This window comes from Meles meles, chromosome 13 (genome assembly GCF_922984935.1).
Source record: "Meles meles chromosome 13, mMelMel3.1 paternal haplotype, whole genome shotgun sequence".
In the NCBI taxonomy this organism is placed as follows: domain Eukaryota; kingdom Metazoa; phylum Chordata; class Mammalia; order Carnivora; family Mustelidae; genus Meles; species Meles meles.
The window spans coordinates 46,723,982-46,751,390 of NC_060078.1; the positions used below are offsets into that span (position 1 = coordinate 46,723,982).

Consider the following 27,409-nt stretch of genomic DNA (forward strand, 5'->3'; position numbering starts at 1 on the left):
TCCAGGCCAGGCCTCTTGCAAGCTTTGGGCCTTCTTTTTTTCTTTTTTTGTGGCTTGGAGCATGAGCTCCAGCTCATGGTTGGCCCAGCCTAGGTTGTAGTCATGCATATCAAAGACTGAGTGATGAACAGGGGCGTGAATCGTCCCTAAAAGCATCAACCGGTTTAGTGTTCTTATCCCAAGTGAGTGTTTGGGCTTATCGATGTGTGGGATGACCCAGATGACTATGGACTGAGAAATACCAAGGGCCCCATGTCATTTTCACTCCAGCAAATATCAGGAAGGGTGGGAGCGGGGGTACTGGCTTTTTCTGACTCACCCTGTGAGTTAACAAAATCATGATGTTTTCATGAAGACATGATCCCAAAGAAATCCCAACCCTTCCCCCCCACCACATCTGCTTTAATTCAGAGCATGGGGATGCTGTTTTTCCATTGGGGAGACCTTGCCCCCTGCCATGTTTCTATGTTTCCATGCAATGCCTGGCCTAGGTCAAAGTTCACCACCAAATCTTAGAGAACCTATGAGCGATGGGTTCTTGTTTTGAGTTCACTTAAATGTACAAGCGATTGTCCCCTTTGTAGACTGCTTTAATATAGTTGTTTCAATAGACGCTTGAGAGTAAAAGCAAGATGAAGAGCTTTTCCTAATTTCTATTTGATATGCTTCCCCTTTCTTATCGTTAGAAATGTTAAGGCATGGTTATCGTCATGCCTAAATATGGTACGTATACCAACCATATTTGATAGAGAATAATGAGTAGACCCATTTTCTAAGTTTACTATGATAATAAAGTCGAGATTTATCTCCCTAAAGAAGCCCCAGGGACAGATCATCCATTGCTTCTAGTTGTGAGCTGAACTGGGATGGTTTGCTTCTGGAGATAATGGTGGGATAAGCTCTGCTTGGATGTGGATGGTACCTTCCAAGATTCCCTCGGGAAGCATTTTCAGTAGGGGAGATGGTCTGTGCAGGCTTCTGTCATCCTTTCTGTCCAGCTGCTCCCCCAGTCCCATAACCCAGTGTGGATTTGTACCGCTTTTACCAGAATGTTGGAGGAAACATCTGAGTTTGACTCTATACTAATGACCCGTTTGACTAACTTGCAGCTACCAGCTCTAACTTGTGCCCTTCTTTGTGGCATGCATTTATTTCCATCTATGATGGCCCTACACTCCCTCTGAATTTAAGGAGAAGGTTTGAGAGTGACTGAAGTTCAATTCGGTTCTGTGGAAGCCTGGGGGCTCCCTACCCTCTTGCCTGTCCCCCCACTCTTCTCTTCATGTGTGCCCCACTCTCCACCCCCACCGGGCACCCCAGGGTCCCACTAGCCTGTATAGCTCCTCGTGCAAATGAAGAAGTCACCCTCCTTCCTCAAAACACCACAGAACCATATTCTGCAGGAACACCGCCATGATAAAATAAGATATGCTGTCCATGATAATTATGATAGGAATTGTATGTCAACCATATATTCTGCTCCCCTAAAGGATGATCTGGGAAGTTCTAGTGAATTCTTCCAAGTGGCATTTCTTCTTCAAAAGCTGTGTGGTTTATCTTTGGAATTTGGCAGAGGGGAAGGGAAGGAGATGCAGGTAGAGGCCGAAGAGAATGACTTCCTCTTTGTAAAGTCAGGCTATTTCTGCTTCTAGAAAATCTACCAGCTCCCAATCTGGACCCTTTCCAATAAGCCACAGGAGATACTCACAAGCTATCATGGGTCTTCAGGAGTGTTACTGTAGAGCTAAGTTCAGGGACAAACATTTATTTTTTTGAAGCTATGGCAAGGATAGCCTTACACTATAAAGAAATTTTCATTCTGAAGATGCATACTGGCTGTCGCATGAGCGTTAACCCAGTGTAGTGGGAAGAAATGTATTTTACCCAGAATTTGGCAGTAGTCCTTATCCCATTACATGAACTCTACGGCAGGTTAGGTCACCTTACTATAAACATGAGTCTGAGGTAATTAGGGAATAAGACACTTGACTGAGCTCACTTGGCTATACAGAGGGGCGCAACTCACACAAGGTTGTGTTTAAAATATATAATTTACCATATATACATGGTCCATTACAAAGCTGAACAATTTCTACAGTGTGCTATAAGTGAGCGCCCAGAGCACACCCCACAAAGTGTCCTTAACAACACAGTTGACAGGATGTTTCTCTTCTAGAAGGTTTCCCTCTTCGGGGAGATCCTGGGAGTTGTAGCAGTCCACACAGGGCAATTTCTGCACAGATCTCCTTGACCCGCATCCCTGCCTGAGCCCAAGCCAGACACATGAGAAACCCCATGTGAACTGGCTTGGGAGAGGCGCTCTACAACAGTAGGGTCTTTAAAACACATTTTTCCAGCTCAGCTTGCACCTCCTCTTCTCCTAGCCCGGGGGAACCAGGCCGAAAGCTCTGCTCACACAGGAGCGGACATGCACTCAGAGCAGTAACCCCGCACACTTCCAAGAGGCCCACTTCCGCCAGTGTGTCCATGGATGGCTGGCTCCCTCCCTTGCTCCTTTGGAAAACAGTAAGAACCTTCTGGAGAATAGGAGTTGCTATAGCAATGCGGGTCCACGTGCTGAAGTCCTTTCGAATGGTGTGCTACTTGCCCTGCAGCCTTGGGAGATCCCGGGTGGGGAAACGGGCACTGGCATATTTGGAGATAGTGGGTTGTCAGCTTAGACTGCAAGATTCCCCACCGTCTGCTGCTGCCCTTAAATCTCCAGGGTCAGTGCATCTGTTTAGAATAAGAGATGCTTTCTTGAGTGACCGTTTGTAGTAAGAAGTTCGCTCCGCTCGAGGTGCCTTAGAAATGCTCTCTGACCTTCTGAAAAAACGATTAGTACGTATCTACCATCTCACACTTTGGCCTATAATGGCATTTCCTCTAGATGTATACTATGAGCTTGATATCACTAATACAGGAAGAGTAGAAGATTAAAGTAAGATTTTAAAAAAAGATTAAAACCCAAAGAAAGGAGAAGAAAACATGAAGGGGTTTGGCTCAGCAGAAAATCTCCTTGGGTGCTCTCCGAATCAGAGTCCACACTGCTTGGGGCTCAGACCCAGACACATCCCTTCCTGGGAGATTTGTCCAAGGGCTGGGGCCCCTACTCTTTTATGGAGAGGAGCCTTGTACCCCACCACACAGGAGACATGAGGGAAAATACAAAAATAAGGGGTTTTGTTTCCAAGGTATCATAAATAACTGGGGTGGCATGTATTAAATAGGACCACAGAAGAGGACCACAGAAGAGGACACCACGTTACAGCTTGTTCTCCTCAAAGAGAATCTGGGCGTAGACGGTGCTGGTGGGGAGGCCTTTGGCAGCCCGGTGGGGCTTGACCAGCTCCAGCTCAGCGTAGGTCAGGGTCTCCTCGGCGATCTTCGGCTAGAAGACAGAACACAACACAACTCTAGCTGACCACAGGGAGTTCCACATCATACCTTCTTTCACTGGGTGTGTGCTTTCACTGCATTCTGGGATCCAAGGGGGAACAGATGGTCATAAGTTTTCCAAGGATAGATAAAACCTCAATAACATAATAATGCAGATCTATCTTCTAAAGAATATTATGCCCTGCAAAGAGACAGCATGACTTATTCTTAACTCGACAAAGAACACTAACAAAAAATGATTAAACATTAGTCTACAAGGGCGCCTGGGTGGCTCAGTCATTGGGCATCTGCCTTTGGCTCAGGTCATAATCCCAGGGTCCTGGGATCCTGCCCCGAGTCAAGCTCCCTTCTCAGCGGGAAGCCTGCTTCTCCCTCTCCCATTCCCCCTGCTTGTGTTCCTTCTCTCCCTGTGTATCATTCTGTTAAATAAATAAAGAAAGAAAATCTTTTTAAAAAATTAAAAATAAAAAAATAAACACTAGGCCACAAAGTAAACTTTAATTCTGAAAGTGTTAACAGTTTCTCTCTTTTTTTTTTTAAGAAATGTTTTGTTTATTCATTTATTTGATGGAGAGATAGCATGAGAAGGGGGAGGGGCAGAGGGAGAGAATCTTAAGCAGACTCCCCACTAAGTGTGGAGCCCAACTTGGGACTTGATCCCATGACCCTAAGATCATAATCTAAATGGAAATCAAGAGTCAGATGCTTAACCAACTGGGCCACCCAGGCGTCCCACTAACAGTGTCTGATCAAAAGGAAAAAAAAATGATAGAAACAGAAACAAAAAATTCTAGAAATTAATAACAAAATTAGAATGGCACCATCTACACATTTTTTTGAATGACTTAGCCTATACAAAACTAAAGTTCTGGAATATCTTGATAATGATGGAAAAGAAAGTATTACTTGCTAGAACCCAAAGAATGCAGTACTCACTGAAAAATCATGGTCTTAAATATTTATATTAATAATATGAATTAAATGTATCAAGCAACCAATTAAAGAAGTTAGGAAAGAACAAAATAAATGAAAAAAAAGTAAGAAAGAAAGACCAATAAAATTAAAACCAGATAATATGAATCAGAAAGCAGAACAAAAGTAGAATTATAAAAATACCCAAAAGCCTGTGTCTGGAAAACACCAATGAAACAAACTGAAAAATAAATTAATCAAGATAAAAAGGGGGAAGAGCCCCTGAATAAAATAAGAAATGAGGAAGGGGATATAATGTAAATAAATTTTTTTAAATTTAAAGAAAAACTGCTTTGCTCAATTTATTGTCCCATATTTCAAAATACAGGATAAAATGGGTAATGTTTCAAAAATATGTAAATTATAAACATTAACTCCAGAAAATATGAATGTACTAATTATCATTTAAAAAAAAGGAAAAGAAAAGATAGAAAAGAAGGGAAGGAGGGGTGGGAGGGAGGATGGGAGGAAATAGGGTCAAAGAGCTCTTTCTTAAAAACACCAGGCCCAGGCAGCTTTACAGGAAACTTTCTACAAGAAATTCCTTTAAGGAAAAGATAATTCCAGTGTAATTAAACTGATCCAAAACAATAAAAGAAGAAAAACTTCACTTATTTAAAAACAATCTCACTTACTAATGTACAGTTTAAATCAGATTTATTCAGAATGAGAAAGCACATTAAAAGGCAGATAACCATGTTCCAGGAATGCAAAGATGGTTCAATATTAGAAAAAGTCTACCAATACAATCCACAATAGCCGTAGAGGCAAACAATAATATGGTTATCACTATAGATGCTGGAAAAGCATTTAGTAAAATTAAAAAGAAACGTTTTTATTAAAAACAACTTTTGAATGAAGGACATAGAGGTGTTTATTTTCCTGCCATGATTAAGGAACATAACCAAAATAAAGAAAAATTGGTGCGTTGTTATGGAGTGACATCAGCATCACAGCAGCATGTGTCATTCCTTTTTTTCTCTCCCCTTCTAAGTACAACTAATTGGATATCCACAACACAGCATACCAGGACAGCCGAGGGATCTGTCCATCTGTGCACCTGAAGGTGAGTGGACCTGACTGCAGAGGGACGGGGTGGTGGCAGAGAAGGGGTGGGTTGCCCCAACAACCAGCCAGCACCACCTTTCTGGCAGAGGGGTGGAGGGTGAAGGCAATGAGTTGTGGTCCGCCTGGCTGTGTGCCTCCCAGGTGGAGGAACCAGTTGCTCTCTCTGAGGAGACCACAAGGATGGGGGAGAGGAAGAGAGACTGAAAGAGGACCATCCCCACTTCAGGATCCCCCTATGTAGCAGTTGGCACACCCAAAGCCCTGGTCACTGAGTACACACCTTCCCTACTCACACTTGCTCTGCCCCAACCTTTTGCTTTTCTAAAAAGGCATAGTGCTCCCAACCTGAGTAGACCTGCAGATCCCTTACCAGAAGCCAAAAACTTGTGCTATAGCGCCACCTTCTGGAAAACAAAAGGAAGGTTCCTAACTATAGACCTGTTGAATTGAACTGTTAGAACCCAAGTAAACAAAACCTTGCCTACATAAAAAAGGTGTTCACTACTTCAAATGCAGTGGCAGAACCATTTCTTTTCAAACACTATGAAAAATCACAGTAATATGAAAACAATCACAGTAACATGGTATCACAAAAATAAAATGACAATTTTCCAGCAACCAAACCCAAAGATATGGAACATGGTAACCTAACTGATAATTTAAAATACTTGTTGTAAAGAAGTTCAACAAGCCACCAGAAAACTCAGTTAGATGATACAGTGAAATCAGAAATAAAACTAATAAACAGAAGCAATGCTTTACCAAAGAGACTGAAATTCCAGATCAGGACCAAACAGAAATTCTGGAGCTGAAGAACTCAATAAATGAGATGAAGAATGTATTAAAATGTACTGGAAATATAGCAGATCATATGGAAGAAAGTTCTAGGACAGAAATCTGGAAAATATTCTGGCATAAGAGAAGAGAGAACTGAAATGTTTAAATAGTGAAGAAATTATGTGAATCATCTGACTCTATTAGAAAAGCCAACATAAGAAAAATGGGTATCCCAGAAGGAGGAGGGAGGGGAAAGGAAAAGAGACTGTTTAGAGAAATTAGCTGAGAACTTCCCACTCTTGGGGAGGAACTGGACATACAAGTTCACAAAACTAGCAGAACACCTTATTATCTCAATGCAAAAAGACCCTCTCCAAGACACATTATATTAAAACTGTCAAAAGCCAACAAGGAAGAAAGAATTTTGAAGACAGTGAAGGGCGGAAAAAAGACAGTAACCTACAAAAGTACCCTTGTTAGACTATCTGCAGATTTCTCAGCAGAAACTCCACAGGCCAGGAGAGAGAGGAATGACATATTCAAAGTACTGGAAGATAAATACTGTCAGCCAAGAATATCTGACAAAGTCATCCTTCAGAAATGAAGGAGAAATAAAGTTTTTTCCAGACAAACAAAAGCCGAGAGAGTTCACTACCACTAGACCTGCCCTGCAAGGAATGTTGAAAGGAACTCCTCAGGCTGAAAGAAAAAGAGGAAAGTACTCAAAACTCTGATTAAGGCTATACATAGAATTAGAATACAATAACTCTTCTTTAGTATAGTATATTAACCTGTTAACTACAGCATAAAGGTTAAAGGAGAAGAACATTAAAGAGAACTATAGTTACTACAACTTGGAACATACTTCAGAACAAATGGACTTCACAGACATATACAGAACATTCCACCCAATAGTGACAGAATACACACTTTCTCAAGTGCACCTGGAACATTCTCCAGGATAGATTATGTTAGTCCACAAAACTAATCTCAGGAAATTTAAGAAGACTGAATCATAACAACTATCTTCTCTGACCACATGGTATAAAAACAGAAATCAACAAGAGGAAAAATCTAAAAATATGTGGAAACTAAACAACGCATTTCTAAACAACCACTAGATCAAAGAAGAAATTGAAAGGGAAATAAAAAATTATCTCAAAGCAAATGAGGATGAAAACATAACATCGAATACTGTGGGATATATCAAAAGCAGTTCTGAGAAGAATATTTATAACATTAAGTGCAAATAATAAGAAATTAGGAAGATCTCGAACAACACATTTTATACCATAAAGAACTACAAAAGAAAACAAACTAGCCCAAAGTTAACAGAAAGAAGGAAAAAGTAAGCATCAGAATGGAAATAAATGAAATAGAAACCAGAAAAATTATAGAAAGGATCAGTGTCACTAAGAGCTGGTTCTTCAAAAAGATAAAATTGATAAACCTAAAGCTAGACTAATTTAAAAAATAGAGAAAACTCAAGTAAAAAAATTTAGAAATGAAAGAGAACTTAGAACAGATACTATAGAAATGCACAGAATCATGAGACTACTATGAACAATTATATGCCAACAAATAACATAACTGAGGAGAAATGTTTACATTTCTGGAAACACACAACCTAAGAAGACTGAATCAGGAAGAAATAGAAAAGCTAAAGAGTAGCTTAACTAACTGTAAAGAGATTGAATCTTTACTTCCAAGACAAAAAATTTCAAGAGCAGACAGCTTCATTGGAAAATTCTACAAAACATGTAAAGAACAATTAACACCAATTCTCTTCAAACTCCTCTAAAGTATCCAGAAGAAGGGAATGCTTCCAAACTCATTCTATGAGGCCATCATCACTTTGATTAAAAAACCAGACAAGGGTACCACAAGACGAGAAAACTATAGACCAATATTCCTGATGAATATCGAAGCAAAAATTCTCAAAACAGTGTTAGCAAATCAAATTCATGAACTTACTAAAAGGATTATACAGCATGACCAGGTGGGATTTATCCCTGAGACACAAAAATGATCAATGTACACAAATCAATAAATGTTATTCACCACATCAATAAAATGAAAGATAAAAATCACATGATCATTTCAATAGATATAGAAAAAAGCATCTGGCAAAACACAGCATCCTCTCATGATAAAAACCTTTAACAGACTAGATATAGAAATAACATACAAAGGGCCATATATGAGAAATCCATAGCTAACATTTTACTTAATGGAGAGAAACTGAAAGTGTTTTCCCCAAGATCAGGAACAAGGCAAGGATGCCCACTCTCCCTATTCCTATTCAATATAATACTGGAAGTCCTAGTTAGGGCAACTAAGCAAAACAAAGAAATAAAGGTCATTCAAATCAGAAAGGAAGAAGTATAATTGTTATTATTTGCTGATAATATGATCTCTACATATAGAAAATCCCGAGGAATTAGTAAAAAACCTATTTCAGTAAAGTGGCAGGATACAAAACCAACATATAGAAATTATCTGCACTCCCTTACACTAAAGATGAAGCACCTGAAAAACAAATAAAGAAAACGAACCCGTTCATAATAGGACATCAAAAATATACTTAGGAATAAATTTAACTATGGAAGTGAAAGATCTGTATAATGAAAACTAAAAAACTTTGCTGAAAGAAATTGAAGAAGACAAAAACAAATAGAAAGATATTCCATATTCATGGATTGGGAGAATTAGTATTGCTAAAATGACCATACTACCAAAGGTCACCTACAGATTCAACATAATTCCCATCAAAATACCAAAGGCATTCTTCACAGAAATAAAATAAACAATCCCCAAATTTATGAAGAACCACAAAAGACCCCAAATAGCCAAAGCAATCCTGAGAAAAAAGAACAAAGCCAGTGGTATTATGCTTCCAGATTTCAAACTACAGTATAAATCCATAGTAATAAAAACACCATGGTACTGATACAAATATAGACATATCAGAAAACTGAAAAACCCTAGCATATATGGTCAACTAATATTTGACAAGGGAGCCCCAAACACCCAATAGTGAAAGGATAGTCTCTTTGATAAATGGTGCTGGAAAATTGGAGAAACACATGCAGAATAATGAAATTGGACCACTATCTCACATCACTCACAAAAATTAACTTGAAAAGGATCAAAGACCTAAACAAAAGATCTAATACCATAGAAGTCCTAGAAGAAAACATGTGGGAGAAGCTCATTGATACTGGTCTTGGAAATAATTTTTTTGAAAATAACACTAAAGACACAAACAACAAAAGAAAAAATTGACAAACAGTACTACATAAAACTGAAAAGCCCCTACAGAGGAAAAGAAACAGTTAATGACATGAAAAGGCAACCAATAGAAAGGGAAAACTTTTTTCAAACTGTATAAATCTTCAGATAGTATTCAAAATGTATACAGAGTTCCATCAACTCAATAACAAAACAAAACAATCCAATTTAAAACTGGGCAAAAGAATTAGAAATTTCTCCAAGGAGGACATCAGAATGGCCAACAGACACACAAAAAGATGCTCAACACCACTCATCATAAAGGAAATGCAAATCAAAACCACAGTAAGATATCACCTCACACCTGTCAGAATGGCTATCATCAAGAAGACGAGACCACAAGAGTTGGTAAGGATGTGGTAAAAAGGGAACCCTTAAACATTGTTGGGAAGAATGTAAATTAGTCCAACCACTATGGAAACAATATGGAGGTCCCTCAAAAAATTAAAAATAGATGTATCATATAATCCAGCAATTCCACTTCTGGGTATATCCCCAAAGAAAACAAAAAACAGAATTTTAATGAGATGTATGCTACCCCATTTTATTGCAGCATGATTCACAAAGCCAAGATATGGAAACAGCCCAAATGTCCATAAATGGATGAATGGACTAAAAAGATACACGATATATATACAATGGAATATTATTCAGCCACGAGAAAGGAAGACGTTCTCCCCTTTGCGACAACATGGGTGGCCCTTGAGCACATTATGCTAAAGTAAGATAAGTGAGACAAAGAAAGACAAGTACAGTATGATATTACTTATACGTGGAATCTACCAAAGTTAAGCCTATAAAAAGCAGAGAGTAAAATGGGGGTAATCTGTGGACTGAGAGGAGTCAAATCAGAGTGATGGTGCATAAGGGTACAAACTTGTAATGAGCAGTAATAAGACACTGAGATCTAATGCACAGGACAATCCATGTAGACAATAATACTGTGCTATAATTATGTACATGTGTATGTACATGTATAATTATGTAATGTGATAAACATCACTTTTGAAAATCATATTACAACATATAAATGTATCAAAATAGCACATGTATACCTTAAACTTATATGATGTTACATATCAAACTTAATAATAAATAAGCATTTTTATTAATGATAAATATATTTATATAAACATATAATAAATATATGTTATATTATATTATATAAATATATTCATTAAATAATTGTAAATTATAAATATATTTATTAAATAAATATATAAAGAATACTAGTAATCCAATTCTAGTGATATTAAAATCTAAGGCTATAATAAGTAAAATACTGTGGTACTGGCAAAGGAATACACCTATACGTCAATGAAACTGATGAGAAAGTCTAGAAATGAACGCAGAATAATAAAATAATTATTTTTCAATAAAAATATTTTTATAATATATAAATATGTATTTATATATAAATATATTTATTTATAATATTTCAATAAAATATTTTTAAAATCAGACATCACTTTTTGTCCTGCATGTTAACAAACATTAAAGAAGAAAGATTGCCCAAAGAAACAGAAGAAATGGGTCCCGTATATCATTAGTGGAGGTGTGTGTTAGTACAAACAAGAATCTGGAAACACTTCAATGGACGTCAGTGGGAGACCGCTGTGTTCATACAGTGGGTATATGGTGCAGTCTTTAAAAAGAATGCTGATTGTTAATGTTCTATAATATCATCTGAGTGCTGGCTATCCAGATGTATTCACTTTGGAAAAAGTAAAACTAAACACAATCTGTCACCTGTCTGTACCAATTTTTGCTTCAATAAAAAAGTCTCCCTCCAAAAAAAAAAAAAAAAGAATGCTGGAGGGGCGTCTGACTGGCTCAGTGGGTTAAAGCCTCTGCCTTCGGCTCGGGTTGTGATCTGGGGATCCTGGGTTAGAGCCCCGCATCAGGCTCTCTGCTCAGCGGGGAGCCTGCTTCCTCCTCTCTCTCTGCCTGCCTCTCTGTTTACTAGTGATCTCTGTCTGTCAAATAAGTAAATAAAATCTTCAAAAAAAAAAAAAGAATGCTGGAACCATATATGTACTATATGTTTTACTATCATTTGGGCAAACACATGTGCTTCTATTCTACATGCTTAGAAAGCCCTTGGAACCTGCTTGGAAATCGAGCACCTGGTATGAATCCATGATGCCCTCTGCTGATGTAATCTGGATGGCTGAAGAGAGACCCACAAGTTAGTGTGTAATTTGTTGAAACCTCTCACATTTTCTAGTAGGCACATGTTAATAAGCAACACATTAATTAGTTTTTAAGTCATAATCAGAAAAATAAGAGTCAGTTACTAATTTACAGTCATAAAAGACATGACTTGCTTTTAAGCAACCTGTTTGTCATTTTGGTTTCTTGGCTTTGGTTGTGTTGTTTTGTTTGGATTTTTGATTTTTCATGCCTCCACCTTGGTTATTGAGCCAAGATTCAGGACAAGTAAATCATTTGCATTTGGTTTAAGTTTCTTTAAAAGAATGCCGAAAGCAAAAAGCCTCTTTTCTTCTGAAATGGAACATCCTAACAGACAGGAAGCAAGGAGAGTTCCTAAAGGCTTACAGCCAGTATGAATGCCAAGCAACCTTCACAAATTGGCCATTTTTAAATTTCCAAGGACATTTATAGGGATGAGAGCCTCCTGCTGGTCTTTGGACATCAACAGTCTTTACATGGCTTCCTAGTTGTCCACAGATACCAAGCCAACAAAAATCCCGTTTACATCTTGCTTTTCTGTTTAATTACATTTCACATTATAATGATTCCATTTAGAAATGCCATGTGTCCTCAAAGAAGCAGGCAAAACCTAACTCATGTAAATTTTAGAACCCAGATTTAGGAAATCATATTGTCCAGGTGTTTTATCACATTACTTTGAAATTGCATTGTTTTCTAGTGTGGATTATCTGTTTATTCTTAAGTTATTCCATTATGTTTGGATATGAAAAATAACACTAGCTTTCTCAATACAGGTCACCAGGCTGGCTGGGCTGATGTGTTGTTTTCATACATTTTTATGATGTTTCTATAGTAAACATAATTCAATAAAGCCAAAGCACACTAAATAAATAATTGCATCTAGAAAAGCAATAAAAACAAATAAAATTAGTACTTTCATAAGTGGAAAGGTACTTCAATTACTGCTACAAGCAACAATCCACCATAAAATGTGTAGAATCATTTCCCTTATGCATATTTCTGGGATATAATAATTTGATTGAAGCTATGAGGCAGCACACAGGAGGCTCCGCGACGTGAAGTGTATACAGTTTCCAACAGAAGATGCGTAATGTCGGTCCTTGGCCCCTTTAAAGAACCTATTGTTTTTCTGGCATGCACACTTGGCTGTCACCATCAACCATGTGCTTAATTACACTTCCCGGCTTGTTTAACTGGAAACAAATTCCTGATGGCCAATGGAAGGCGGTAAATGCAAACTCCTCACCAGTTCTCACCAAGCCACCTTGTTTTTGCCCGGATGCTTCAGTGGAAGGTTCAGCGGAGAAGCAACTTAGAGCAAATGATGGGAGTCATTAATTACTGGTGAAACTGTAGAACTGGTAGGAAAGCCAGGAGACAGGAGCAGCAAGTCAAGGTTAAGGTGAGTGATGAGAGAGGGCCCAGCTGGGGTGAGGACCTTGTAGCCGGTCTTCTAGACCCCATTCCTATTCACACAGAAATGTATGTGCACTCCAGAGTACAACCTTCAGTGATCTCCAGGGGGCTGTCCACACCCACCCAGCTGCTTTAGACTTCTCTCAGACACAAAAGAAACTCCTAGAAGCAGGATTTCCAGGCACCGGACACTTGGGTCTGATGTTGCTGTATTCACCGGAGAGCAGGAGGGGGAAGAAACAGGAAGGAGGGAACGTGGGACAACTGCTGAGGAGGTCTGACGGGATCCTTTAGAAAAGGCCCTAGAACTTTCCAAACATGAAAGAAGCATCTGCTCCATTTTCTCTTTGTCAGGACTGTTGGGTTTTATTTTCTTTTCCCCCCTCAGCCTGCAGAGACCTCTGGCTAGTTTCTCTATTCCTCCAATAAGGGCCTGGGATTTCTGTTCTACTGCTTGGGATCTTGTCTGTTCCAAACCTCTTCTTTGCTTTATGTACCTGTAATCCCACTTTGGATACATTTTCTCCCAGTCAAGAGAGAATCCATTCCTTTTTCTGGAAGGGGACTCGATAAACAAGAGGGGATAGAGGTTCACATACAGACATGTGTTGATGCATCAAAGAAAAACCTGCATGGAATTCTGAAAAATTCTTCTCTCGGTTGGTGGAGATGTTCATGGAGAGGAGGCAAGGAGACCAGCCCTGAGGCCATCATCCTGGGGCTGCCAGCAGAGAATGGCTACAGGACCACTTTGGACCTGGGTTCAGATATCGGCTGTGTGACCCTTCCACTGTCCTTAAGGACCTCACAGATCTTAGACTTGAACTCAATAGCACACAGACCACCACTGAGCCAGATTATATTCCCACATAGCTCAACTTCCCCTCAGAAGGCTTCAGAAAGCATCATCACACAAACCAGTTTTCTCACACAGTGATGGAACCTTCTGGACTCTAGATGTAACAAGGTCAGTGTGCAGTGCAATGCCAAGTCTTCCATGGCCCATCCTTCCGTGCTGCCAGTGGTGAGACACTCAACAGCAGATGACAGCCCCCAGGCTGGATCTCTCACTTCTAATTTAAGCTCTTCTTTCTCCTGGTTTTAGAGTATTGATTATGGAAAGTGGGTCTATGGGGAAGGATTTACTGGACATAGCTCACACTAGAGAAGTCAACCCCCAAGAATTCAGAAGTCGTGCACCTCTTGGGGACACAGCACACTTCAAGCTCCTAATTGGTAGTTTCTGAGTATTTCATTCCAGGATTCAAACCAAAACTTAACATTCCTACCAGGATTGAGACAGAGAGAAAAAAGAGAGAGAGAGAAAGAGAGAGAGAGAAAGGCTGATTGAACATTCTATGCAGACTCCTGCAAAACAACATTTTTTTCATAGAGATCACAGCTGGATGTGCACGTTGAATTAAGTTGCAGGAATAAAAGAAAAATGGAATTGAAGCCACTGCAAGTTCTCCAATGTCAGAAGTTCAATTGGGTAATAGCATTATCTGAGCAAAAGATCAATAACTAGGACACGGGGATGTTTATGCTAACGTCACCTTAGAGTTAAAAAATGTGATTGCAGTTCTACCGACGTGCACTATCAGGAATCTATTTGCCCAAGAGAGAATTACATATTATCAAGGGCAGACTTCCTCTTCCCCCTTCAAGATAAGTGCTCATTTTTTATTCAACAGAGGAATACCTAGTAAAACAAATGCTCCCCTCACGACGCCCACACACAGGACTCCAGCCACCGAGGACGTGGAGGCAGTGCTGTGGGTGAGGCTCTATTTGATGGTAGGCCCTGGACAGGTAGCCGTAGGTCCAACCTCTGGAAAGAAAACTATGCCATCGTTATTACTGGTCCTGTTAGAACTGACATGCCTTGGATATGAACTTGACTTACTTTTGAGTTCCACAGGTCAGCTGACCAGCGTACTCTGCTTTGGCCACGCTCTGTGACAGGTGGCAGCAGACTTTTTATTTTTTTATTTTTATTTATTTATTTTTTAAAATATTTTATTTATTTGACATAGAGAAATCACAACTAGGCAGAGAGGCAGGCAGAGAGAGAGGAGGAAGCAGGCTCCCTGAGGAGCAGAGAGCCCGATGCGGGGCTCGATCCCAGGACCCTGAGATCATGACCTGAGCCGAAGGCAGAGGCTTTAACCCACTGAGCCACCCAGGCGCCCCGGCAGCAGACTTTTTAAAAAAGATTTTATTTATCTATTTATTTTAGGGATAAAGAGTGAGGACAGGGAGGAGCAGAGGGAGAGAGAGAGAGAGAGAGACTCTGCATCGAGGGCAGAGCCTGAAGTGGAGCTCGATCTCAAGACCCTGAGACCCTGAGTCAGAGGCTTAACCGACTGAGCCACACAGGCGCCCCTGGCAACAGACCCTTGAGTAGAGAAGTCCACTGGACAGGTGGGACTAGGACGCTAAGCAGTAAAAGGGTAGCACTGGAGAAGGCCAGCGGAATTTTATGAGGGAACTGCTGGAGTCACATGCCAGGTCTACTCACCATCTCCCTGGAGGTGAGATCACTGGTCCACTAGGACCTCTGGCTTCAGCAACATAACTGATACCAGAATCCTCACTCCGTGGGGAGGACTGGGATTCAGCCACACTCCCCAAATTCAGCATGCAGCTGTGACTGCTGACATGGATGGGTGCCTCTTGACATTCTGAGCCAGGGTCTAGAGACCAGGACCCTTGGTCGTCACACAGCAGCACACAGGCACGTAATGCCTCCTTCGTCTGTTGCTTCAGACTTCCATATACCTCGGGATTGTATCTACCCAAATTCCTTCCCCGTGCCTGGCTTTCACATGATTATTCAGAATTGATAGCCAATGAACCAGTGTTCTCTATGGCTTTGGAAGGATTTGAAAGGCTCTGGAACTTAGGAGAGAAGTTTTGGAAGGAGATTAAGATTTCAAAGTTGTATCCAGGTTTTTGGCACTGAGGGTTGGATGAAGTCACTTGGAACTCTTGAGCAGAGCAAATTCACATCATGCTCTTGACTCTGGAGAATTCAAAGGATGTTTAGCAAAGCGCATTCCCAGAATGACTATGACATGATGGGAAGTCACATGCCCCTGGCTAATTGCTCTGAGGATGCTCAGAGGTGACCGGCTATAGAACGCTAAAGCCACGCACAGAAAAGGCCCAAGGCTTTACAAGTCATAGACAGATGGAGGTCTCTAGATTTCACCAATGTATGTTTGGAAGCTAAAATGTGATTATAGATAAACCTCTTGGGGAGGGTCCTGACACATGAAACTTTTCGTAGTGGCACAGTGATAGTGGTGATTAGCTCCGTGATCTAATACAGACACTCATTTTCTCTTCCCCATGGACCACAGATGTATGTTTTCCCAGCTTCCTTCCAAAAGTACTTTTACTGGCAGTATTGTTCAAAAGAATATTTATGTTTAGAAAAAGAGAGTGTTTGATTATCTCCTTCTACGTAGGAGCCTGCTATGAGAATCTTCGATTTTGAACCCTCCGTCTTCCAGTCAACTGGAATCCTTAACACTCTGACTCACGGAGTGTCTGAACGGGTCTATGTGGTGGTACATAACAGCATAGATTCTCAGGGACAGAAAGACTGCTGTTTTCCTGCTCTGTGACCCTAGGTAAGTTTCTTGGCTTCCCTGTACCTCCACTTCCTCATCTATAAAGTGAGACACATAATAGTACCTATCGCACAGGGTTATTTTGAAGATCAAATGCATTACTATGTGTAATGTACTTAGAAAATGACCTTGTGGGTAAATAGTAAATATTACACAAAGGCTCACTTATTATTATGATGATAATTTTTATTATAGAGTACAGACAAGTGTTGTTTTGACAGTTGGTCCCTTTGAAATACTTAGAGACAGAGAGAAGATGACACTCAAAAATCATTTGGAAAACACCACCTGCCAGATTCTGATGGATGTCATTGGACTTCAGGTCAGTGCCAAATACATCCAGTGAGATAGATAGATATAGATATATAGATATATGGATATAGATATAGATATAATTTTAATTTATATTTATAATGAATAGTGGTAAAGTTGATCCTTCTAAAATGATAAGTCAAACCACTCACTTCTCTGCACAAAATTCTCCAGTGGTTTCTTATTATACATAGAATAAAATCTAGAGTCCCTATCAGGATACTGATCCTTCATGATTTTATCCCAGGAATCCCCTGACCTCAATTCACACCACACATCCCCCTTGCTGACCAATGCTCTAGCCAGACTGGCCTCCTGGTTGTGTCAGACACACCCGCACAGTACTCCTTGTCCAGAGCCCACCTCAGGGCTTTTGCCCAGGCTGTGCTTTCTGCCTGGAATGATCTTCCCAAATAGCAGTGTGGCTTGCTCCCTTACTTTACTGGGCCTTTGCTCCAAGGAGGCACTTTCCCCATCAACACTGTCCTTCCTGGCTCATTTGCTCTGCGTATAGCTCTGCAGGCCACATACCACTCCTTGGAATTATGAAGTCCTATTCATTTGCCTTCTCCCACCAGAATGTAATCGCAGAGCCTAACACTTGATCTATTAGCATACCGACAACTCTACACAGGGAGTACTCTTACCATTGTCATTGTTTCACCCAGGTAGAAACAGAGGCACAGAAATGGCAGGCTTGAGGTCACCAGCTAGGAAGTGGGGGCGCTGGTGCTAGAGCTAGTCTCCAAGCACACTGCCCAGCTCTGCAAAAGCACGGACTCTGTCCACCCTTCACTGCTGCATCCAAGAGTTTGCTGGGAAACTACGAGCAACTCGTTCTCCAAGAAAAACGTTCTGCTTTACGGCACTGGCTGACGTACACGTGTAAATTTCATGATGCCAAAGAGATTTGTTTTCTCTTGTGGACAGACGTGGGCTGGAGCACGCCACTGGCCGAAACTTAGCTTCCCGGAAGGTGCCTGATTCAGGTGTGCCTTGGCGCGTAGGGGATAGTCAGTGCACGTTTTTACAGGATTGACTGAATGAGTTTAAGACGAAATGAAAGGAAATCAGTCTGACGCTGCCGGAAAAACCTTTCCCTGAATATCCTGGGCCTTAGGAGTACAGCGAGGGGACGCTTTTGGAAATCATGAGCAGACCCATGGGATTCTCTTCCTCTTTCAGCCTATTTAGGGTTTCCGTGAGGACATTCTACCATGAAGAAGGATATCTAGGTTCTACTTCTTGGAATCATATAAACCTGCATAGGGCTTTCAACTTCATAAGTTAAAATATTGACATATGATGATATCAGGTAGACAGATGAAAGAAATGATACCATGACACTTTGCAGTTATTAGAAGAATGGTATGGATCTACATATGTACTGACATAGAAATACGAACCTGATATATATTATTAGTGAGAAAACATTTCAGTGTGTAATCATTTTGTATCAGATCATTCTCATTTTTAGGGAAGTTGGCACACATTAATCCTTTGTCATAATCTGTAACCATGACCTACACTGCTTGTGGGTTGACTGTGTATACACTTTGCGAATATATATATAGAGAGATGGATATAAGTGTGTACATACACAGAAAACGGCTTCAAGAATACAAGCCACGGGTGGCTCAGTGGGTTAAGCCGCTGCCTTCGGCTCAGGTCATGATCTCAGGGTCCTGGGATTGAGTCCCGCATCGGGTTCTCTGCTCAGCAGGGAGCCTGCTTCCCTCTCTCTCTCTCTCTGCCTGCCTCTCTGCAACTTGTGATCTCTCTCTCTCACTGTCAAATAAATAAATAAATAAAATCTTAAAAAAAAAAAGATTAAAAAAAAAAAAAGAATACAAGCCAAATAGGAATCTGGCAACTGCAGAGAAATGAGAGCCTATGGGAGGAACTTCACTTTCTAATCTTAACAAATGGATATTCTGAACTACCGGCCCCAGTCCAGTGCCCCAAGTAGGATCACTATCGCAACTTTCATCGTATAAAAACCCAGCCAGTGAGGTCAAGACAGAAAACACTCCAAAACGTGGACTAGAACTTTCTTGAGTGCTCTCGATGAGAGGCCACGGAGCCCAGAGCCCGGGGCGGGGACCCGAGGCCAAGTGCCCGAGCAGACCCTGTACTGTCACGTCCCAGTGGGCGAGCTTGTGCCAGTCCTTACCTCCCTGAGCTCCCTGTCTCATCAGGGAGATGGAGCCAACAGCAATCTTAGGTCAGGTTGTGCCAGCGTTCCTAGGAACAAGCACCGGGATAGCAGAGAGTGCCATGGAAGGGAAGGGTGTGAGTCATCACCGTCATCACCATCATCATCTTCATCACATCACCACCATCACCATCACCATCACTACCACTAGCATTATGTCAAGGGCACAGTGCACAGGGCACAAACCGAGTGGTAAGACCAGACATTTGTTGAATTCATCTGTAATGTAAGCAATGGGCACACATGACTGAGTTCGCAGTTTGCAATCTTCAACTTTCTGTGTGTGCCCTTACACATGCACGAGGCTTCTGGACATCACACAGGCTTGTTGGGATGTATGAATTCAGCTTTTGGAAGTTACAATAATAAATTAGAATTAAATCTGGCTACAGGGGCATAAAATCCCGTCAGTGCTCCATTAGTTCTTCAGGAACTCAGAATTTCACATCCAGATTTCCTTCCGGATATTCTGAATACTTAGCTTGATGTCACAAATACAGTGATTTTTTTTTTCTTTTCTTTTCTTTTCTTTCCAAAAATGGCATTTTTTTTCTAGCATTCTCTATTTGAGATTGAAAAAGTCTTTTAATAACAATTCTGAAATGTTTTGCACTCAAAACTGAGGTTTTAAATGAAATCAGCTTTTTCAATAAAAAAAATCAGATGTGAGTACAAATGATATTGTTCCATGAGATTACAAAAATAAAATAGAGTAAAAAAGTTTAAAAAAAATTTCCCAGCAGTGCAATGATCCCAACAACGAAGTGCCCAATAAAAGCAGCAAATCAGCTGAGCTGAGCTGGAAAACAAGCCACCGCTCTGAAGGGACGGTCCCTGCAGACACACAGGGCTGGGCCTTCCCAGAGTGGGCCTCTCCAGGACCCCCAGGAGCAGGATGGGCCTGTGCCACACGGTGGGGCCACCTGCAGAAGCTTCAGGCCTCCCCCCCAGCCTCGGTCAACCTCTAGCCCAGCTTCCTTCCCTGTCACCTGTTCCCCTGTTCTAAGGCTCATTCACCTGTCCTCACAGCTCCTTGCACACTGCCTGCCGGCACTCAATGAATGTGTGAGGAATGAACAGGTATGTGGAAGCCTGCAACGTGACAGGACCACCTAATGACACAGTAAACAGGGGACCACAGTCCTGAGACGGTCAATCCCGAGTCACCTTTCTCCTCAGAGCACAAGATCCCATTATCCTCCTCAAACGGGGTGAGGCGGGCTCCTCCTACAGCGCTCGTGGAGTAGGATCCCCACCATCTCCCAAAAGGGGGTTCCTCATGAGTGCTTAAGGTACTACCAGTCTTCCTGGAGAGGAAGAGCGTTGCTTGGCCCATCGTGAATAAAATCAGAGCCTCCAGCGACCTCCACTGGCCCCTGACACAGCTGAGAAGCATCCAGCCTGGTGTCTGTCTCTGGTCAGCGCCAGACAGCAGAGGGCCTGGGAGGGGACATCCCTGTGACAGAGTTGACAGTCCCTAACAGGAGACTAATCGGATTCCACCTCCACTTGGGGCTGGTGGGGGGCCTGCTTCACCTTCCTGAGGACCGCCTTGTGCTTACCACGGGCCCCGCGGCCTGCTCTCTCCGGACTGGAGCAAACCCATGAAACCAAATGACTTCTGTTTCCTTCCTCTCATCCCTTCCGAAGCTCAGCATCTATTCTTCCCTCCAGTCAACATACATAACTCCCTGTGACAATAATGGGATATGCATGTGTACCGAGGGGAGCATAGAATTTTTATCTCTGTAAAAATGGTACTAGCGTGGTACCAGCAAAGTTTTTGTTTTTTTCCCAAGGCTTTTACTTGGGGCAATATATTGTACATGTGGTTGTGGGGTTTTTTCTTCTTTTTAATTTTAAATCGAGATTATGAACATATTTTATGCAGGTTAATATATCCTTTTCATGTAAAATTTAACTGAAACCAGTTCTAGTCCATTAACGACAACAAGAGAAATTCTCCGGCTTATTATAAACATCCTTCAAGAAACCTGAAATGCGTGTCCTCTGGAAATAATTTTGCTGGGATTTGGGTTATTATTAAAATCCTCTCAGAATTCTATCACTGGTGCCTAATGTGCCTCCAAGCCCTGTTCTGTTACGGATCAGAGAGAAACTCTTTCTGGTCTTGGCAGGATGTTCTCGATAGTGAAACGGGGCTGGGAAAAGGGGCTTCTTTCCTGCGACCAGAAAAACACGGGACAAGGTGAGGCATCTGGGTCCTGGGCTGACCACTTAGTGGAAGGCCGTTCTTCAGACAGGTTCCCTTTCAGCTCTGATGGACTGAACCACAACCTCTGTGGCCGCTGGGAGTGCTCTGATCTTTCAGAATCCATGAGAGGAGGCAGGTGTACTGCAGACGGTGAGCTCGAGGGAACCCCGGGCAGGCAAGTCTCGGTCACACTCTCTCTACGTGTCAGAACACTCTGCCTGTGAGAGGCCCTAGGAGATCACAGGGCAGAGCTACCCCCAGCTGACGCAGGGATAAGCTGTCCGGAAAGGTGCTCGGATGAAGGAAACTCACTGTACCCTTCAGAAGAGGATTCTCGCATTTAATTTTCTTTCTGTTGGTAAATAAGAAAACCCACCCAGTGGGCTGAACTCTTTACTAAAATATAAAATCAGTCCAGATGTGACAGACTCTGTCTTATTAGCCGTGACCCAACCAGAGCTGGCTACTGAGTTTGACAGTTATTCAGAGCCACACTTTCAAACCTTCATGTTCGTCAGATTCATCTGGGATCTTGTAGAACTGCAGATTCTCATTCAGTAGGTCTACAGTGGAGTGTGAGTGTCAACTTTCTCAGCTAGCTTCCAGGCGATGCCCGGGCTGCTAGACCACAGACAACACTTTCAGCAGTGAGGACTCAGAGCTCCAATCACAGATCTCTGTCCTCAATCGTTCATTCATTCCACACACATTCTACAAGCTCCAGCTCCTCTACTGGGGACACAGTGATGAGGAGGACAAGTCCTTGATGATTTTGAAACTAGTGCTAATTTAAAACTCCTGTGCATCAAAGAACATAATCAAGAGAGGGAAAAGGCAATCTACAGAATGGATGAAAATATTTGCAAATTATATATCTGTTAAGAGATTAATATCTAGGGCGCCTGGGTGGCTCAGTGGGTTAAGCCGCTGCCTTCGGCTCAGGTCATGATCTCGGGGTCCTGGGATCAAGTCCCACATAGGGCTCTCTGCTCAGAAGGGAGCCTGCTTCCCTCTCTCTCTCTCTCTGCCTGCCTCTCTATCTACTTGTGATCTGTCTCTGTCAAATAAATGTTTAAAAAAAAAAAGAGAGATTAATATCTAGAATATATAAAGAATTTCTATAACTCAACAACAACAACAAAACAAACAACTTGGTTTTAAAAAAACAAGCAGGGGAATGACTCAAACAGACATTTCTCCAAAGAAGTCATACAAATGGCCAAAAAGAAGGCAAAAAGATGTTCAACATCACTAATTGTCACGAAGTGTTAAAGAAAACCACCATGAGATACCATCCCACACCCACTAAAATGGCTACTAACAAAACAACAACAACAATAACAACAACCCCCAATAAACAGAAGATAGCAGTGTTGGCAGATATAGAGAAATTGAATCCTTGCACACTGTTGGTGGGAATATAAAATGGCACAGCTGCTGTGGAAACCAGTAGGGCAGTTCCTCAAAAAATTAAAAATAAAATTACCATATGACTCGGCAACTCTACTTCTAGGTATGTATCCAAAAGAGCTGAAATCAAGAACTCGGAAATGTATTGGTACATTCACGTTCACAGCAGTGTTATTCACAGTAGCTAACAGCTACAAGCCACTCAGATGTCTATGGACAGAGGAATGGATAGGCAAACTGTGGTATATACATTTAAGGAAATATTATTCAGCCTTACTAAAAACAAAAAAAGAAAGAAATTCTGACACATGTTGCAACATGGATGGCCCTTGACAGTGTTGTGCTAAGTGAGATCAGCCAGTCACAAAAAGAGAAATGTGATCTCAAAAAGAGAAAAAAAAAATAACTATGTGATTCCACTTGCATGAGGTACCTAGAGTCGACAAATTTATAAGGACAGAGAGAAGAAGGATAGGTTCCAGGGACAAGGGGAGGGCAAGTGTTATTTAATGAGTACAGAGCTTTGCAAGATGAAAAGAGTTCTGGAGATGGTCTACACAGCAATGTGGAGGCACTTAACACTACTGAAACTATACACTTAAAAATGGTTAAGGTGAATTTTATGTCATGTACATTTGAGCACAATTTTAAAAAAAAGCAGCCCATCCTGTCTCTACCATCTAAGGTGTCCACAGTGTGGAGAACTGTAGTGTAAGAAATGCAGAAGTCACTTTGTAAAAGGAGCCACATGATGCTAGTGGAGGAGAAAGTAAAATTGGGCAGCTTCAGAGTAGTGTGAGAAGTGCTAAAATACAGGTCAGATGCTGTGGGGGCCCCACAGAGAGGCCCTGAGGTCAGACGGATGGGGAGACGGTGGGCATGTGAGCCAGTTACGGCAGTGAGTAGGGGGACAGGGACAAGCCTGGACATACTGAGAAGTAGCTTTCACCATCACACACGGTGGGGGAAGGGGGGGCAAAGGCACCTAGATTCTGTACGGGACAACCATTCCTGGGGGCAGGCGTATCCAGGTGGAGCAGAGCTGGGGGCAGGTAATGAGTCCCATGTGCGCTGTAGTGAATTTGCGGGAGCAGGTGGAGCCTCCAAGGGATTGTACCGTAAAGAGTCAGAAGGACCTGTCTGGCACTGCCTTGAAGACCCAAGTGAGGGAAGGGGCGGGCTGCCACGTGGTGGCTGCACCCGTGCGGGTGTTGACTCTCCCGGGCCATCTGTTCAAGAAGAACAGCAGCCCAGAGACAGCCAACATCCTGGAGAGCCTAACCACCTGGGGCAGGGCCACCGCCAGGAAACAAAGCAGTCAGCTGGGCCGGTGACAGAGAACCCACGTTTACCTCCAGGGACAAGGATGCTGATGCCTCGAAGGGTCAGAAATGACAGTTTCACTGAAAAGTGCCATAAGAGTCGGTGATGGGGAGCTCCCTGATATGTAGGGGTGTCACTGATGCCTGAGGAACCAGACTGGGGCAAGGACTAAGTGGAACTCTGGGGGAAGAAGGGCTCCACAAGAAGGTGGTGAGCGAGCCCGGAGGTGAATGGTGTGGGACAGAGCCAGCGGGAGACAGCGGGCACAGGAAGGCACGCTTCATCCCCGAAGCAAGGGGGAGCCCCGAGTAGCATTTTCAACAGGGCGATGACATGGTTGGAGCTGTGGTCGAGAAGGATCTCTGGGCAGCAGCGTGGAGGATGGATCTGAGCGGGACAGGCAGGATACAGGAGACCTGCAGGGGAACGTGTGAGAAGGAAGCCGTGATATGCCTGATTTCTCTGTGGCTTCAGTCTTCTGCTCGCAACGGATCATTTCTTCCTCAGAGAAGAGAGGTGGCCCGAGCCTTCCAGCTCCTGAGTGCTATCCCAGTGCCTTCATTATGGAGGCACAGGGGTGAGGCACGGAGCCGACTTCGGCAAGGAGGGCGCAGGCTCGGAGATAGGAGCGTGTGAAGTCTGCTGAGCCCAAAGGACCTCGTTCTCTTCTCTTGTGGTTCGTTCTGGGGTGCTAACCGCCCTCCCCTCAGATCCGTCCTTCTGTGACTATCCATGAAGCACTGAGCTCTTGCCTCCATATCACCGAAATGATTTCCTCCTCCTCCTCTCGGCCACCAAGTCAGTAACTGACCCGGCACAATAAAAATCAGTCAAGAGCACTTCTGGCTTTCTCTGTTTCTTCAGAAACCGGGGAGCTGGGACAGCTTTTCCTGGAAGCATCTGCATTCGCTCAGTGAGTACCGGCGGGCTCTGGAGGCAGGGGTCCCCAGAAGGCTTCAGGGGGTCTTAGCCAGTGCCAATCCCTCTCCCCCAACTGAAAGGAAAACTACACATTTGGAGGGTTGTGAAAGTACTCCCTTGTCCCCAAAAGGACGAAGAACCTCTGATGTAGGAACAATGCCTCACGGTCAGTGAGAGAGACCCTGGGTGATCGCGCACAGCCTCCCTCTCAGATGAGGTCACCTTGAAAGCTGGCTGCTGGGTTTGCTTTATTATAAAAAAAGGAGGATTATTTTTGGTATCCTGATTATAAAATGCCTAAAACACCTTCCTCATCTCTTTGTTTCTTTCTTGAATCCTACCTTTTAGACTTTACAACCACTATCAGGCTCTGGATCCATATTTTCTGAAAATGTCACATTGTCTTGAAAACATACAAAAAGATTCCCACTTTCATGCTTTGAGGGTGAAAACACAAGGAAAGGCATCTGTCATTTTTGCCCGCCAGTGTCCAGAGATTCCCACCAAGAGCTCACATGGGCACTTCACATGAGTGAGAGGGAGACTGTGAGCTCCTCACAGAGTAGCCGGCACATAGTAGGTGCTCAGCAAATACAGATTCTCCCTTCTTGTCCAGGAGTTGCTGGAAGCAGCGGGCACCATGACTTCTCGGGGTGAGCGTGTGCTAATGTCCCTCTGGAAAGAGAGCTGGGGGGCTCTGCAGCCCATGACCACTCCAGGAAGCACCATTTTACACAGATGGTGGCAAAAGGGAACAGCGACCAAAAAAACGCCCCAACTAGTACCAGGCCCTGAAAAAGAAATGTCTCCAAGTTATTTCCTAAAACACCCACCAAGGCCTCTGTGAATCAACAAGTATCTACCATCTTTAGTTTCAGCTCCCATCAAGACTTATTGATCTGAGAGCTTAATATCGACCCAATTGAGATGAAGGTCATTGTTGCCCCCCTCCCCAGGAAAATAAATCTTAATATTAACTAAAACCTGCAGATGCTAGGCCTGGTATTTTTGACTCTAAACTGCTGGTCAGACAAAGTCCCATTCAAAGTCAGCTCCTTTCTTTATTGTCTATTATTATGGGTAAAAACTGGTTTCCAAATGGTCTCATTTTTGGAAAATTCTGATATGGAAAATTTTAGGTCTTTTCACCTCATAAACAATCCACATATAATTTGGCACTTAGCAGCTCTTATTGGAGATACTTCCATAAAACAAAGATCCCCTCTGAAACACATGTAACTGCCCCAACTTACTTTCCATGAAGACGAAGAATGACCTAGGTTGCATCAGCCCTGAGAGGAGCACACCAGCTCGAACACATGCAAACAAAAATCAGCAACTAAGACTTGTGATTAAGACCAGAGTCATGTTTGAAAACGTGGTTGACTCCAATCTGTTTACTGGTGGTCCCAAAGTGCTTAATGAAGCATTCTGTCCCCGAAAAGTGCACAACTGATTTTTGTTTAATGGATAAATGAGAGATGCCCCCTGCCCTGGCTGTGGGCTAGAGAAATTGTCCATTTAGGATCGGCAACACTGCCAAGGGGCCATCCACCAGGCAGCAGCACCATCTTCACGGGAAGTGGATTGCTACTCCTGTGAGTTGTAGCAACTTGCTTTTCTTAAACAGAGTGTGTGTCCTTATATGCAAAACCAGAGTTCGGGAAAGGGGACCTTATTGTGAGGATTACCACAACAACATGCAAAAAGCACTTTTTGGCACTCTCTCTCTCACTCCACAGAGTGTCAGTAAATAGCTGTTTCTGCTATCACCAGGACTAAAATTTTGGATTAGAAGCAATAGCTCCTGAGCAACTTACAAAGTACGGTGGGAAAATTTACAAGGCAGATCTCTTCTTGAGGTTGTTGATTAATACCAGAACGAGAAGAAAAGATCTGAAAAAGACAGACACTTACTCATACAGAGGTGCAGGGATACACATTTGGGGAGGTGAGAAAGGTTGCTAGGTTTAGACTTTGTGCCCCACCGAGCTTCCGAAAGCCCACTGAATGACCAGCGATCTATTAAAATCAGCAAAGATTCTCCAGCTGCTTTAGAGGACAGGATGGGGTAGTCAATAGAGCACAACTGGTGAGGAATTTTTGATGATCTGAACCAGATGGAATCAAAGGGAATGAAAAGTCCACTGAAACCCATAATCCACTGCAGGCAAAAGAAGCCCTCTTTGGAAAACAGGTGAACCAGCCTCTCTGGTAAAACAGCGGGAAACATGGGTGCAAAGCAGCAACAGCAGG

At 42.4% G+C, this 27,409-nt stretch overlaps 1 protein-coding gene across 2 annotated transcripts in view; it reads right to left on the minus strand.

The window, feature by feature from the left end:
- Positions 1–2,023: 2,023 nt before the first annotated feature.
- VSTM4 (V-set and transmembrane domain containing 4) overlaps positions 2,024–27,409 on the minus strand; it is a 95,775-nt gene continuing 70,389 nt past the window's right edge. Inside the window, exon 8 of one of the 2 annotated variants that reach the window (XM_046028024.1) lies at positions 2,024–3,391. In XM_046028024.1, coding sequence (XP_045883980.1) covers positions 3,266–3,391 — 126 coding nt within the window. In that variant the 3' untranslated portion in view covers positions 2,024–3,265. Of the gene's footprint in view, positions 3,392–23,457; positions 25,945–27,409 lie in introns of those variants that run through there. The other variant, XM_046028023.1, reaches the window with a different exon arrangement.